The sequence below is a fragment of the Lynx rufus genome, unplaced genomic scaffold (assembly GCF_022079265.1).
Source record: "Lynx rufus isolate CCGP_SWC_20201006 ecotype Redwood Valley unplaced genomic scaffold, mLynRuf1.p SCAF_9, whole genome shotgun sequence".
NCBI classification, from domain to species: domain Eukaryota; kingdom Metazoa; phylum Chordata; class Mammalia; order Carnivora; family Felidae; genus Lynx; species Lynx rufus.
Genome location: NW_025814897.1, coordinates 98,275,006 through 98,290,267, shown reverse-complemented (window position 1 = coordinate 98,290,267; position 15,262 = coordinate 98,275,006). Strand labels below are relative to the sequence as shown.

Genomic DNA, 15,262 nt, shown 5'->3' with positions numbered 1-15,262 from the left:
ATGCTCCAAAATCAATAGTGGTCATCTCTAGGCAGGGGGGTAACAGTGATTGTTATTTCCATTTTTGTTTCACTGTTCCTTCTATAACATCTGTAATAACATGCATCACTTTGACAAAGGAGAAAAAACCCAGTAAGCTATCTTCCAAAAAAGAGGTTTGGGTCAGGAAGTACGCACCCAGCTCCTCCAGGGAGGGCACGCCATAGGCTTCATCATGGTTCTCCTGGATCTCGGCCCTGCAGCTCTCCATCTGCTGGCTCGTCACGGAGCCCACGGGCTTCTTGGGCAGCTCCATGCGGCTGATGATGGCCTGAAAGCGCTTGTAGGTAAGGGGTGGCTTCTGCCCGTTCAGGTCGATAATCCTGGGAATCCCAAGGCACACCTGATGTCACGCATGAGGCCTTTCACTTCAGGTCCCTGCCCTCCCAGAAAACGGCCCAGACTTGGAAGGCTTGGAGGGTGGCTTTCCTCATCCACTCACAGGTCCCACCCCTAAGTGGAAAGGAAGGGGCAAGGGAGGCTACATCTCCATTTTACCGAGAGGGAAAATGAAGCCCAGAGAGCTGGAGCAGGTGCCTCAGGTAATGGAGCAAGGCGGGGCCAAAGCTGGGACTCAATTCCAGGTTCCCTGGTGTCGACGTGGAGCCTCCTAAAGACAGAGACTGACCGTATCTCTCTAATCACAGAAAAATCCCCGCTAGCCTTCTTGGTACTCAGCCTGTGTGTCCACACCATGGGAATCCCCACGGCCCTTCCTGTCTTTCCCGGCATAAGCCTTCAGGAGGTCCTTTGACAAGAACTGCAAGCATGTTCTTCTGTTGAAAAATCATTCCCTTCTTGGTCCCAATTTGTTAGAACAGAGACATGGAGAACAGACTATCTTTCCTAAATCAGAGATCGGGGCTGCGGTCAATAGCAGTAACTATTTAAAGGGCGTCTGGCAGTTCTCAAAGGTTTTTGTTGTTGTTGTTGTTTTCACGAGCAAGGGAAACAGAGACAAACTCAGGTTAAGGAAAGAAGATATAGGACTGAGGAAAACTGAGGCCGTTTATACAGAATGCATTGGGGTGGCCTGGAGCCAGATTCCCCGGGCTCTTCCTGTTGGCCAAGAAGCAGCTTACGCAAGAACTGGCTGGCTGGGTAGGTTCGCTGGGGATGTGAGGTTGGCTGCTGCCCCTGCAGTCACCTCCCCTTCGGCTGGCACGTGGCAGGAGGAGGAGCTCCACACCCAGCCGCTCCTCCTGAGAGCTAGCTCACGTGCAGAGATGTGTGACCTGGCCTCCTGGCAGCCACCACTAGCTTGGGGGGGGGAGGTGGGGGGCAGGGAGCAGGGATGGCTGCTGGCTTGGCAGCAAAAGCAGCGGCAGCAGCAGGAGGGTGACAGCTCTGCCAGGGAAGGGGAGGGGAGGGGAGGGTTTCCTCCTAGACACTCTGAAAGCACACAGGCCTGTCCCTAGGGAAGGAGGCTGCTCTGTAGTTATCAGCCCCCCGCAGGGATCTCTAGAGCCTCCTGCACAACATCTAAATACATGGCCTGGAAACCCAGATAGCCAGGGGAGCCCGGGGAACTCACATTAGATACAGAAATTGGGTATATGAGAATAGAGCTCTGTCAGGAAGGTTACCAGGTAGGGTCCACTGAGGTCAGACGGCAGCCTTTCAGGAGCAGGACACAGTGGGAGTGCGAGTGGACAGGACAACAGATTAGGGGCAGATCTGTGAAGACCTTGCATGGGGATCCTCACTGCTTCCATCCCTCGGCCTTAGTGAGCCTCTTTGCACCCAAATTGGGTACAGCTCTTTGTGATCTGTTCCACAGGCCCCAACTCGGGCCCATTCTCTTCCAGATTCTAGAAAATGCCATACCTCATGTGCCAGGTGGCTCTATCGGTAAACCTCCCAGAGTTCTTCTCAGCAGGGGCCAGAACCACCAACTCCCATAATTGGCAAGCTGAGCCCAGGGACCCATTTCTCACCTGTCCAGGTCATAGAGAGTGTGAGAGTTCTCAGTCACCACCTCCACACCGGCCTCCTTGGCCATCTTCATGATGGCTGCGTCACGTTCTTTCCCAAAAGGTTCAGAGTCGTATTCAAAGGTCAAGCGGGTCACCCCCCATTCCTGTGGGGAGAGAATCTGTTATGCTAAACACTGTTTGGGGAGGAAAATGAAGCAGAGAACTCTGCTCCTTCCTTACAGGAAACGAATCTGGAGACCTGTCAGAGTGGGCTGCAGAACAAACTAGGGACAAAGATTTGAACTGGAAAGCCAACAATCTGAGGTTCACAGGTTTGAGGAGAGCAGGTCTTTGAGGTGAGGCCAATAGCATGGTGACAGTGGAGCCCGAGACTGGTGGAATCAAGAGAGAGGTGGGTAGTCCTGTATGCTTGCTGGGCCCTGGGGGCAGGAGATTGCAGCAAGTGGCTATAAATACAACGCTCCCAGGGGAGGCCTACTGGTGGAGACAGCGCCCAGCATGCCTTTCCCGGAGCTCCTCAGGGCCCTGCAAACTTCTGCCTTGGTTTTCTTGGCAGACTTGTGCTATGTGAAGTGTCCTAATGGTTTCCACGGCAACAGTCCTGAGGCCAGTAGCAAACAGAGCTAACAGGCTCTACCTAGCTCTCTCAGCAAGTCGGGGAAGGAGGCGCAATTCTTAGTCCAGAGGTCAGAGAAATCAGACCAGAGGGGCCACATGCTCAAAAATAAAGGATTTCTTTTCTAAGTCTTTAGTGTTTTCTAGTAGAATTTTCTAGATTTCCTTGCAATACTGGGAGAAAGCTGGCCCAGTAAAAGATTGTACAGATAACTCACAGAAAGCCCTAGAACATGACTGTCAAGAAGAAATCCATATTCCAACCAAAGTCTCTGGCCATGGTCCCTTAAAACTCTAACCCCCCAGGGCAAACGCCCTTTCCATAAGGGACCTGACTCGGCTCTGTCTGTGGTGTGGGTCCTGAGAGGGCTGACTATCCCTCATCTAGGATAACAGGACTAAACGTTTATTGAGCCTTTACCATGAGCCAGGTACCATGTTTACCAATTCATATAGATGACATTGCTAAATACTCATAACTCTGTGGATAGTAATAAAATATTATTAGATGCCACGTTCTCCAAGAAGCTTTCCTTGACCTTCTCTTTCAATAGGATTTTCCCGCACCCGGCGCTTTTTCCATCACAGCATTTACCATATGGCAATGAAGCTGCCCATTACTTGTCTATTTCCCACATTAGCGTGTGAACTCTCAGAGCAAGAATGCTGTCTCATTCATTACCCTAGTACCTAGCAGGGGGTCTAGGACATACTAGAAGCTCAATAAATATACAGTAGTCACCTCTGATCTGAAGGGGATGTGTTCCAAGACCACCAGCAGATGCCTGAAACTGCAGATAGTACTGAACCCTACATATAGTACCGTTTTTTTCCGACACGTACTTACCTATGATAGAGTTTGATTTGTAAGTTAGGCACAGTAGGTTAACACAACTGTAACTAATAATAAAAGAACAATCAGAAAATATACTGTAATCAAAGTTATGTAAATGTGGTCGCTCTCTTAAAATACCTTATTGTACTGTACCCACCCTTCTCTTTGTGATGATGTGAGATGACAAAATGTCTGCATGAGATGGAGTGAGGTGAATGATGTGTTAGGCGACTAATTGACCATCTGACATATAGTCAGATCATCTGCTTCCAGACTACAGTTGACAGTGAGCAACTAAAACTGCAGATAAGGGGAAGGAGGACTATTATATGCTGAATGGCTGAATGAATGATCTATCTGAATTTCTGGGCTATTGCTGGGTTGGCCTCTGAGGTGCTAGGAGGAGAGGAGACAGGGGACACAATGCAGAGCAAGAAGCGAGGCACATGTGTTTAACGGTGTGGGGGTTAAGAACACAAATCTGGAGTCTGAGAGCGGGGCTCAAGTCTTAGATCACCACTTAGCTGCATGACCATGAAGTTATTGTTCCCTCATCTATAGAACAGGGACAGCAGCAGATACTCTTAGGCGGCTATGTGAATTAATACACGTAAAACACTTAGAATGCTGTTTGACTCATAGTCTGCCCTCAATGAACGCTGGCTGTTTTCAGCACTATGCGATTTGTGTGTGTACGAGCGTGGGATGTGGGGAGGTGAAGTGAACGAGAAGGTATTTAGTAAGCTGCTTGTCTTGACATGAGACCTCTTCTCTGGTCTTTCCCCCCAGGAAGAGTAGGGAAGGGAGCTGGGGTGGAAAGGGGCATAAAAACAATCCTGCACTGCTGTGGATGAGGACAGACTGTCCCAGAGCTCTCTGTCCGTGAGTACATTTGCCTCTGTTTGGACCTTGAAATGTGCTTTAAAAAGAAAGAGGCTGGGGGTGGGGGCAAGTGGACTGGCTACCTGATAGAGCAGACAGAGGCCTACATGGTACCCAAGTGAAGATTTGTATCAATCATTTGCCCCAGGGGAGGCAGGGAGCTCCCTCAAAAGGGCTGATTTTGTTCCCAACAAGAACATAGCAAGACAGGAAACACCCTGTGCTAAATAAAAAGGAAAACTTGTCTTCAAACTCCTGGCATAGGAAGAGCCCTAATAAATCTTGCTGGCTTGAGCCAAGAAAACATCTAAGGAAGCCAGTGGCATCCGGGGTGGAATAACTCGCCACATCCCTTGTCTGGATTGAGCTGGGAACTTTCCAACAAGACAGTGGTTTCACAGAATTTTTCCTTTAACACAGTTTCCATTCTGTCGGCAAGCGGATTGGCTTTGCTCCCAACTTCCCTAGAGGCAGCAGTCAGAGCACGCTGACCGGTTCCATTCTCTCCGTCAGAACATCACCTCATTTAGTCTGCGGGGACACTCTGGAGAACAGAATCTCACCGTCTTCTCTAGGACTCTGCACACGTACCTTGAATAGCCTCGGGAACACGTCAGCGGGCTGTCCCCGGACTACAAACAGGCGAGAGTTCAGTTTCCTCAGACTTGTATCCAAATCTTCCAGAGACTGAAGTAGGAACCTGCAGAACCCACACAGGCCTTTTAGAGGTGACATAATGAAGAGGCATTCTTTTTCCTAACAAAGCAGGGGGAAGCTTACACTATGCTGAACAAGTAGCATCGTTAGTACCAGGACCAGAGAGACCCGGGCACTACTCCAGCCATTACTTAACCTGTTTAGCTTTTTTCTTCTAATCTGGAACATGGAGCTGATGTCGGTACCGAGCTCCTAAAATTGCTAAGAAAAGAAAATCAAATAATGCGTGAAAAACATTTAGTGCAGTGCCTGGCTTATAGAAAGCCTGGGACAGATGTGAGCTGCTCCTCCTCGGGCTGGTTCTCTGTGGATCTGAGGGAAGTCACTTATTCCCTTGCAGCCTCGGGCCCTGTGTATGAATATTCACCCATTGTAAGGCTGCTGTGAAAATCAAAAGGGAGAACAGGGGAGAAAGCCATCTGAAAAATAAGGGCAATATTGTGTGGAAGCCTGAGGTCTTACCAGAGAGGAACAAGACTGCGAGAGCCCTGGCAAACCCTACCTCCCCGAGCCCATCGGACCCCTGCCTTGTGCATTCACGCTCTGGGCTGCACCTGTCTACCTCCGCACGCCCACAGCCTGGGCGGGCCCCCAGTTCTCAGGGTTTTGTTTGGCAGGTGGTTCATTCTCCAGGCCTCCAGCTGCCAGATTCTCACCCTAAGAGAGAGAAGGCCTTAGAAGGTACTTCTCTATAGGATACCCTCACATGCTTTTGGGGGTGGGGATCCCAGATACTCAAGAGACCTAGTCTTGAGAGCTGGATCACCACGGGGAAGGAAAAAGCATTTGCTGAATGCCTTCGGTGTTCTATTTATTATTATGATGTGACCGCAAACATTCATTTACTGTTCGGTTAGGCACAACCACCTTTCTGAGAAATCTATCAATACCTTTTTATGACGTGTTTTTTTTTTTTTAAGTTTATTTAATTTATTTAGTAATCTCTATGCCCAACATGGGGCTTGAACTCACAACCCCAAGATCAAGAGTCGCATGCCAGCCAGGCACCCCTGACATGTGTTTTATTTTTAAATTAAATGAAATCAACATTTTAAAGATAACTATGTAATTCAAAATTCAAGTTGTAAAAAGTTCACATGGTAAAAAGTCTCCCCTTTGTCCATGAGGGATTTAATTCCCCTCCACAGAGACAAACAATGTGATTGTGTTATTATATATCTGTTATGCTTTTTGATGTGTTTTCTTTTTAATTCTCTCAATACATTTTGAAGGGAAATATCTTCATTTTATAGATGAGGAAAATGAGACACTGAGAAGATAATTAATTTGCTTAAGATTATAATCGTTAAGTGACAAGGCTGGGATAGGAACCTGTGCCCCATTTCTAAAGCCTTTTAGTGACACGCCCGACACTCTTCCAGGGGCTGAGATGCTGCCAGACCTCATGTGTTCGGAATCTCTCTGACAAACACAAACCTGACTATAGGCAACGCACTGACACTCTGATCTTCCTCAGGAACTAAGCCCTGACAGGTCAGCCTGGTTCGCAGATACCACTGCTATCTATATTTTGGTATCTCCCACCCATCTCTGTCAATGACGGAAATCACTAGGTTTTTTTTTTGAACGCAACGAAACCCTGTGCCTCTTCCGCAGCACACATCACATCCCCTGACGACTGCAGACTTAGAGAAGCAGCCACCGTTCCCAGGCTGCCAACTAGAACCAGTCCCCACTGCTGAGTCTGACGTCTGCGACATGACACTCCCATGGCAGCGAATGCCACAGACCCACATTCCAGCATGAGCAGAGTCCTGGGCTCAGCCCAAAGCATCATGCCAGCCAGCAGAGACTCTCCAAGGCGATGGGAATGGAGACTGTTGCTTCATGCAAACCCAAAGCTCCGCCTCTGTGAATTTCTGTTTTTGAAAAACTGACGCCCTTAAAAAAGGAAAGCTAAGCCGGGAGTGACGCACTTGTGTCGGCCTCCTCCCAGGCTGCACCATTCCTCTCAAGAGGAAAATAGGAGAGACCCATGTAAATAGCCTCATGCCACCTGAAACCTGGGCCCTGCCAGCGAGAATGCTGCAGGTGACTGGAGACCTAAATTCCACAACCTCAGGGTAGAAGGTCCTTCATCTGCGGCTCCCAGGAATGTCCTTGCCATGCACTTCGGTGGCCTCCTCCCTCACAGTCCCCCAGGCTGCACAGGCTTTCAATCTGAAGCTATAAATAAGGCTGACATGCACACGAAAGCTAGCTTCCAGCTGTTTCTACAGAACTTTATTTCCAGACCTCATTTACTGAAAGGAGAGATTCCTTGCAGCGGCTCTCAAGTAACATAACCCCACGAGAACCCTTTTCTTCTTTGACATGAGATGTCTACAGCTGAAGCAGGAAGCAGAAGGCCCAGTTCTGAACTCAGCAACCAAATGATAATAATGATAACAGCAACAACTAACATTTGATGAGCATTTACAATGAACCCAGCACCAGTCTACTTATTTTACACACATTATCTCATTTAATTCTCAAACTGACCTATGAGGTAGACACTATCATTATTCCCATTTTATAGATGAGGAAACATTATTCCCATTTTATAGATGAGGAAACCGAGGCACAGAGTGGCCAGAATTCAAACCAGGCCGCCAGGCTCCACTGCTTCTTGACCAGGACTTACGATGTGAGTGCTGAGGCTGTGCTGTTCAAGACGCAGCCACCAAGGAGAACCACAGCCAACAACTTTGCTACCAGATCCTTGCTCCTCTGAGGATCAATGGCTGTGAATCTCCCAGAAGCTTGATGAAATGCAGAATCCCAGACAGACCTCCAGGATCAGAATCTGCATTTCAGCAAGAGCCCCTGGTGATTCCTTTGCACACTAAAGTTTCACAAGCACTGTTCTAGAAAGCTGAACTTCACTTCTAGCTTCTGTTTCCAAGTTGCCTTTCTTTGCTTCTAATTTGTTTCTACTAAACTTTCTCTGAGATCCTGGTTTCTGCCTCTTCTTTGGTGCTCTAGATATGCTTTGTTACTTCCAACTTCCCCGCTGAGTCCAGCCCTACAGGGCTTCTCCAGGAAGGAGGTTTACAGGATGGCCCCCATAAGAGGCAACAGGCCTCCTGGAGCCCCAGCCTCCAGGCAGCCAGAGAAAGAGAAGCCACTGCTATGGTGGCTCACCTCACCTGCCAGGTGACAGCTTTGCATAACACCAAAGAAACAGGGAGCTGCACTGCTACTGGGCAAAGGTTCACTGGGGCCGGTGTGTGCATTCTTTCACTGGAGAGAATTTTGGGCCTTTTGCCCTCCTTTAGAGCCCTCCTCTCCACATGGCCAGTTTCTCTTTACTCCAATAAGGGTGGACTCTAAAGAACACTGGCCTGTGCACTGGAGATACCAGTGTTTGGGGCTGGCAGCTCACCCTTGGCAGCTCTAAGCTGAGCTCACATGGCCGAAATTTAGAGCACACGGTCCTATGTGAGCAGTTAAAGCTCACCCTTAGGATTAGACAACACGTGCAACTGAATTATATTACGTAAGTGCTCTGGAGCTAGAGGCAGACAGAACTGGAGAAGGCCAAACAGGGACTTCCAAAAATACAGAAAGGACTCTGTAATTCAGGGACTCCATGGGGCTAGCGTTTTAGAATAAGACAGGCGGATTTTTAGAGAGGACCTTCCCCAGAGATGGAAGATTCTGTGTTGAGGAATATTTTATTTGTTGTTAATAGGAGGAGGGAGGATGACAGTGAACTCTTTTTTGGGTCCAGATTGCCCTTGACCAAATTCCTCTGCTTCAAGCCAAGGTTATCTAACTACATGATGATATCATAGGCCTGCCCAGACTGACTACCTAGGATATTAATAGAAATTAATTTATCCTAAGTCAGAGAGTGTAAGTCCCATGGAAAAGGATAACCTAAATCCACAATCCATAGCAGGGATTGATCTCTCACCATCACTCTGAAACTAGGAAAGAATAAATATATTTTTATCTGAGAGAAAGATGAAGGTTTTTATCCCTTTTCCGGCAAATGGAAACATTTCCTCAGCAGCAGAACAGTAATGTGACTCGCTTGGATACCAGTGTGAAGAGCTCAGAGAAACTCACATTTCTCCCCCAGTAGACTACAATGCTCAATCCCCTGCTTGCTGACCGAGTTCCAGGGAAGAACCCGCTAAATCGACAGTCTCACAGTGATTAGCTCCCAGCACTGGGATGAGACACACTTGTTCTCATCAGGCATGCTGGGGAGGTTCCAGTTCACCTCACTTATTAATTCTGAACTATACAGGCTTATATCATATTTCTACCAACTCCCCCTGTCCCAGAAGCTCCTGAATGCACCTGCAGCACAGAGCTAGGGAGAAAATGATTTAAATAAAGGTTTTAGTGAATTGTTGCCAACACCCGATCTAAGTTGCAGGAGCAAGAGGAAGGCAATACCCATTTTTAAATCCAGAAGCTGATTACCACCCCCCCCCTTTTTTTGGGTGGTCCTCACTGCAGAACCTCCTTCCAAATGCAGCAAATTTGGGGAAGGCAGGGCTGGGGAAAATGGCAAAGGATTAAGGCAACTAGCGCTTGACGAAAAAAAAGTCCTGAGGCTTATTGAGCTACAATTAGCCCATCAACTTCCCACTACCACCAAGGCAAGGAGTATGCTAGCCCTTCTGCTATGCTAATAAATATACAGATTTCTTGGTTGCCTTTCTCTGTCCTGTTTTACTCTTAGAAAGTGCCATTCATGGTTATTTTAATCTGATTCATCTGCCGAAAATGCTATGCGGGAGTAAGTGTAGGAAGTGCAGGAAGAGAACAGAATCTCAGATCTCGATTCCCCCCACCTCCTGCAGATGGCCCACGGCCCACCCTTTCTCGGGAGGCTTCTCTGAGGCAGCAACTGAAGTATCTGCAGAGCCTGGATGTTATGCTGCAGCACAGTTCTCCCAGACGACTCCCAGAGCCAGAAACGCCGCTGGAAGATTACACATATTGAAGTTATGCAGAGGTACGGCTGGCTCCATCACTCTCCCAACCCCCAACTGAGCGTGTAAAACAGTCCCACAGCTCTGCCCTGGATCTGACCACGGGAGCAAAGTGGACGATGGGGGTGGCAGCAGTGCGACTGCTTCCAGGTCCAGGAGCAGTTATCGTATTCGATCTGTCTTGTGTTTTTTCACCTCTTCCTTCTGAATGCCAAAGCTAATTAGCCTCCCTGCCAATGCACTGCAACACATCTCCCAAGCTGTCGGGCTTGAGCCTGTGGTTCTCAGGCTTCACTGCACATGAGAGCTTTAAAAACCCTGATGCCCAGGCCGTAACCCAGAACCATTAAATCAGAATTGGGGGAGAAGGAAGTCCAGGCATCTGTTAAAGATCTTTTAGTGATTCCCATGTTCAGCAAGACAGATGCTGCTCTGGTCCGTCCCCCTATTTTATTTATTTCGTGGCATTCAGTTCTCCTGAATCACGATTGTTTACTTGTCCTCCTTCACTAAAATGTAGGCTCCAGAAGCTCTGGACACCACAACGGCTTGTTCATTACTATGTCCCAGCAGCACCCAGAGCAGCGCCTGGCAGATTTTAGGCCCTCATTAAATCACTGTTCGATTAATATCTACATGCCTACACGGCCTTTGACCTCAGGATTTAACTCGGGCATGCGAGCTGCCACGTTCCTCTTCTCCTTCACTTGTTCAAAAGCACAATCACAAAAGAGTGACCCACAAAAATCCATACACACCTAGATCCTAGCAAACCTGCGTTTAAACAGCAGCAGCGGTTTTGGTGTTGAGTTTTAATCTCCACTACCACATACGTGTCAGCAGTCTTATGCGATGTCCCCCAATATCCGGCAAAACGAAACGAAACAAAACAAAACCTCTTTCATGACCATGCAACAGCAGGCGGTCAGACCGTATTTACTATGCTCTAATCGGCACACTGCCATAAGGAGAGGGGCAAAGTCTGAGGCCTTGTTTAACGTCCATACTAGGGACGGTCATTTGAGGATGTTTGTCAAACCCAACCTCCTATCTATAGAAACTGGAGCAGAGGCAGAGCAATAGAACAGCCCTGAAAACTGTGTGGGCAGGCTCTCCACAGGACTATCTTTAGTGTTCTCTCTACATAAATGGGGCAGGAGGGGGCATTTAATAGACCCACTGCTAGGGGCACTCACTCTCCTAGCAGGGCACATGCCTTGGAGAGGAAAAGAATGGTGAGCTGACAGCCACTGTATCTTGGGGATAACACTGCCCACCCGTTGCAACAAGGCCACAGGCAAACATTCCCCAGAGCAACGCAAACAAACCAAGGGACAGCTGCGGGGTGTTTTAAAGAGAGATGGGTACACGATGTCTCCAAACCTCTTGGTTTTAAACCCTGGTTACAGAGAAAAGACATCAGCTACCTATCTGTTAATTATGATTCTGTCGACTGCATTTTCCTGGGAATCATCAAAGAAGGGTCTCCTTGATATCACAGCTATCCTGCTCCCTAACCCTCAGCGCATCAGTGGACAAAAATCTAATGTATAGAGGCTCAACTGTCCTTTAAAATTAATCTCATGAGAAGAGGAGGAAGCAAGTGACACTTTGTTTGGTTCCTCTTTCTTTCTTTCCTTCCTTCCTTCCTCCCTCCCTCTTTCTTCCTTTCTCTCTTTCTTTCTCTCTCTTTCTTTCTCTCTTTCTTTCTTTCTTTTAAATCCTAGCAAGCTCACAGCTAGCGGCTGAGGGAATTCTCCAAAATGGGTTTAAGTATTGTTCTCTAGCTCAGGACACAAAGTGTCTCTACCTGGACAAGCCCTTGGTGTTTTTATCATAAAGGGTAGACTGCACCTGCCTTATCTAATGCTAAGCCAGAGTCTCTAGACACCTCCAGAGGCAGGAAGGTTTTGGTGGAGGGAATTCAAGCAAGCCAGCTTAGAGATGACCTTCAGGAGCCCAGCAATGGGCTCTTTACTTGAAGAAGGCCAGAGCACCTGGTGCACTAGGACTCAGAAACCCGTCCTTGCCCTCACATCACAGTATCTCCTTTCTTCCCCTCCCAGAGCACACCCCTAAGAGCCCCATACCAGGAGTCCCTGCTCTGCCACTCCCTGGCTGCTAAGTCTTTGGGGAGGCCAACTTGTGTCTCTAGGCCTCAGGAGTCCCTGATCAACGGAGAGAGAGCACGATCTCTGTCCCGCAGGAATGCTGTGGGGCCCCAAAGGGGCTAACACACAGTGCGAACGCGGCCGTCAGAGGTCGAGCCCTGGCCCACCCAGGCCATTACTGAGATGACGAATTGCTTGCCCGGCCCTGCCTTCTCCCTTCTGGAAACCCGGTTCCGTCTCCCTGTCCCACCTCCCGCAGGCCGGGGTCTTCCGGCCGTGGGGACTGAGGGGCAGAGCCTCCCTGTCTATGGGGCGGAGGCGACCCGGGCTGTTCGCGGGCGCCCTCGGAGCCAGGCCGCTGCCCCCCCGGGCCCCGCGACCCGGCTCTGGACCCCCTTACCTCCAACGATTGATGCCTACTGAGGAGGAGGCCGCGAACCAAGGGTCCAGGATGTAAACGCAGCGTACGCAGCGCGCCCCGCGCACGGCCGCCAGCAGCGCGGGGTTGTCGTGGAGCCGCAGCCCTTTGCGGAACCAGTGCACTGAGGAGGCGCCATCCGCTCCGGCTGCCGGCGCCGGGGCCGCCGCCGCCGCCGTCACCACAGCCGCCGCCATCACTGCTCAGACTGCTCAGGCCTCCGCCGCTCCGCCCCCGTCGGCGCCGCGGGCCCCACCTCCGGCCCGCCCAGTGACCTATGACGTCGCCGCTCCTCACCGTGGCCCCGCCCCCCGAGGCCCTAGAGTCCCTCTGCCATTGGTTGGGCGCCTCCCGCCGGGCGATTGGCCCAGCGACGCCGAGTCCGGCACCGCCCCCTCACGTTCCCACCATGTGTCGGTCGGGCGCTTTGGAGGTGGCGGGCTGGGCTGGTGACGCAGGCTGGAGATCCCTGCAGAGGTCTGGGCGTGGAAGGAGTCTCGAGGCACAGCGGATTTCTCACATGCGTCCTGTTCTAAACCTGCCGCTGGAAGCGGTCTGGGCTGGTGGGGAATTGCTATGACTCCAGCCAGTGACTTAACCAGCATCATCTGCTTCTAGCTCTGTTACATCATCTGCAACATTCTACTACAGCGACCATTTATTGAGTCCATTTTATATACCAAGCAACGTGATAATATCCTTACATAGACTATCTCATTCACTATTCTTAACGCAGCCCGGTTGTATTCACTCAACAGACCTCAGTGAATGAGCTGCTTTTATTCTCAATTTAGAGGCAGAGAAATCTGAGGCTGCCACAGTGGAGTCACTTGCTTGTATCATAAAGCTAATAAAAGGATCCCACCCAGATTATTCTGAATCCGAAGCTTCTCCTTTTATCCACAAAGCCCTACTTTTCTCTTTGTGGAGCTCTTTGGCATTTGCAAGTGACAGACTCTAAAGAGGGAGGAGGAGTGCCCTGATGTGCAGCAGTGGAGGGATTGAGAGTAGGGACTGGCAGTGTGGAGGATGTGGATTGAGAGTAATTATGCCATGAGATGAATTTTTCTTTTGGTTCTGTTTAGTAGAACAGAGAACAATGGTCCCTCTTGTGCTCACAAAGCACTGAACTGGATTCGGTGTGGGATTCAGAGATATGGAAGACACTGTCCCCATTCCTCCCCTGGGGAGCCAAGTGGAGCCCTCTTATTCTTCTGGGGTCTAGCGCTGACCTTGATGATAGACTGATGAGTGGCAAGAGAAGCATATGAACACCTGCAGTGAAGTGTTGATGATGGGCTAAGATAGTCTAATTAGGCTGGGGCTCTGTGATTATCAAGTGAAGAGTTTGTTTGAATTTGGTGCTAGGTTGTGCCCATACTCACGTCCCTTCCTGAATTTGGGAATGAGCAATGAGATAATTCAGCAATTTCGTGGCATTAATTGGCACAACTCTACAAACCACAGAGTCGTTGCAATCCTAGGTTCTCATTTCTAGGGCTTTGCATAAGCTGTTCCCCCAAGCCTGAATACTTCAACTCCAGCTTGTCCTGTTATACTATACTTCTCAGTATAGATGTCGCTTTCTCGGTGTCTGGGCCCAGCTTGTATGGTGCCTATCTCATTACGTACCTTCTTATGGTCACTCTGGCTTTAGTACATAGTACTGGAATTTCTTACTTGTCTTTCTGTGCCATTAGACTATAAACTCCTGGAGGGCAGGGGCCATCGCTTATTTACAGTTGAATTTTCAGAGTTTAGCTCGGTGTTTGGCACTTAGTGATTCGAATGGTTGAGGATAACTTGAGTCAAAGTTGAACAGCAACTAGTCTCAGTTGGCAGAAACCTTAAAGATCTATCCAGTCCTGACCTTGTCCCAGAGAGTGTAAGGAGATAGTTCTTCCCCCTACCCTCTTTTTCTCCTCTGAATTCCTGTGATACTTTCTGTATACTGTGGGTCCATGAGGTCAGGGACTGTGCTTTTCTTGTTCGTCAGTGTGTTCCCAGCACCATTCTGGGCCCTGATGTGTGGTAGTTGCTCAGTAAATATTTGAAGAATGATTGTCATTTACCTCTATCTATTAGGCTATCATGACAGAGTGTAGTATAATGGTTAAGCCCAACATCTTGCACATTTGGGGTGGCTGAGTTCAAATTCTGGTTCTGCTTTTCCTCTCTGTGACCTTGAGTAAACTAGCTGATCTCCCTGTTCCCCACTGTCTTAACGTATACAATAGGGGCGACAATAATAGTGAGGCTATAGTAAGCATTTAATAAGAATTGGCTACTATTTTTTTTCTGAAAAGCAGGATCTGTGTCTGCTTTTGTCTTCCTTGCATCACGTGGCTCTTGGTCTTACATATGATGAGCACTCTGTAAGTTGCTGAGTGAATAGAAGATTTTAACCGGTTTTAAAAAGACCTCAAAATTATGCCAGTGATGAAAAACAAACCAAAAAAGAAATTTGTTACCAATCCCCCAAACCAATCAATTTTTTTAGATCTTCATGTTGTCTTCTAGACTTTGTCCATAAACATTTTTTTTTAAGTAATCAAAGCAGAGGGGCAGTGTGGATACATTTTGAAACAAAATGTTAAGTATATTCTATATTGCTATGTCGTTGTCCCTGTGTTTGTTATTTTAATGACTATATAATCCTTCATCAAATTGATAAAGAGGAAATATTTTATTGAATGATTGCATATGGTTCGAGTATAATAACAGGGTAACATTCAAGAATCACTCAGGAAGTAACT

The 15,262-nt window shown here is 48.5% G+C and overlaps 1 protein-coding gene across 3 annotated transcripts in view; it reads right to left on the bottom strand.

Annotated features, from left to right (window-relative positions):
* Positions 1-12,703, bottom strand: part of CRY2 (cryptochrome circadian regulator 2) — a 33,178-nt gene extending 20,475 nt beyond the window's left edge. For 2 of the 3 annotated variants that reach the window (XM_047071230.1, XM_047071231.1), the window contains exons 1-4: positions 12,489-12,703; positions 4,900-5,008; positions 1,977-2,119; positions 178-362 (exon numbers count right to left, since the gene is read on the bottom strand). In XM_047071230.1, coding sequence (XP_046927186.1) covers positions 178-362; positions 1,977-2,119; positions 4,900-5,008; positions 12,489-12,703 — 652 coding nt within the window. Of the gene's footprint in view, positions 1-177; positions 363-537; positions 650-1,976; positions 2,120-4,899; positions 5,009-12,488 lie in introns of those variants that run through there. The other variant, XM_047071232.1, reaches the window with a different exon arrangement.
* Positions 12,704-15,262: the final 2,559 nt, after the last annotated feature.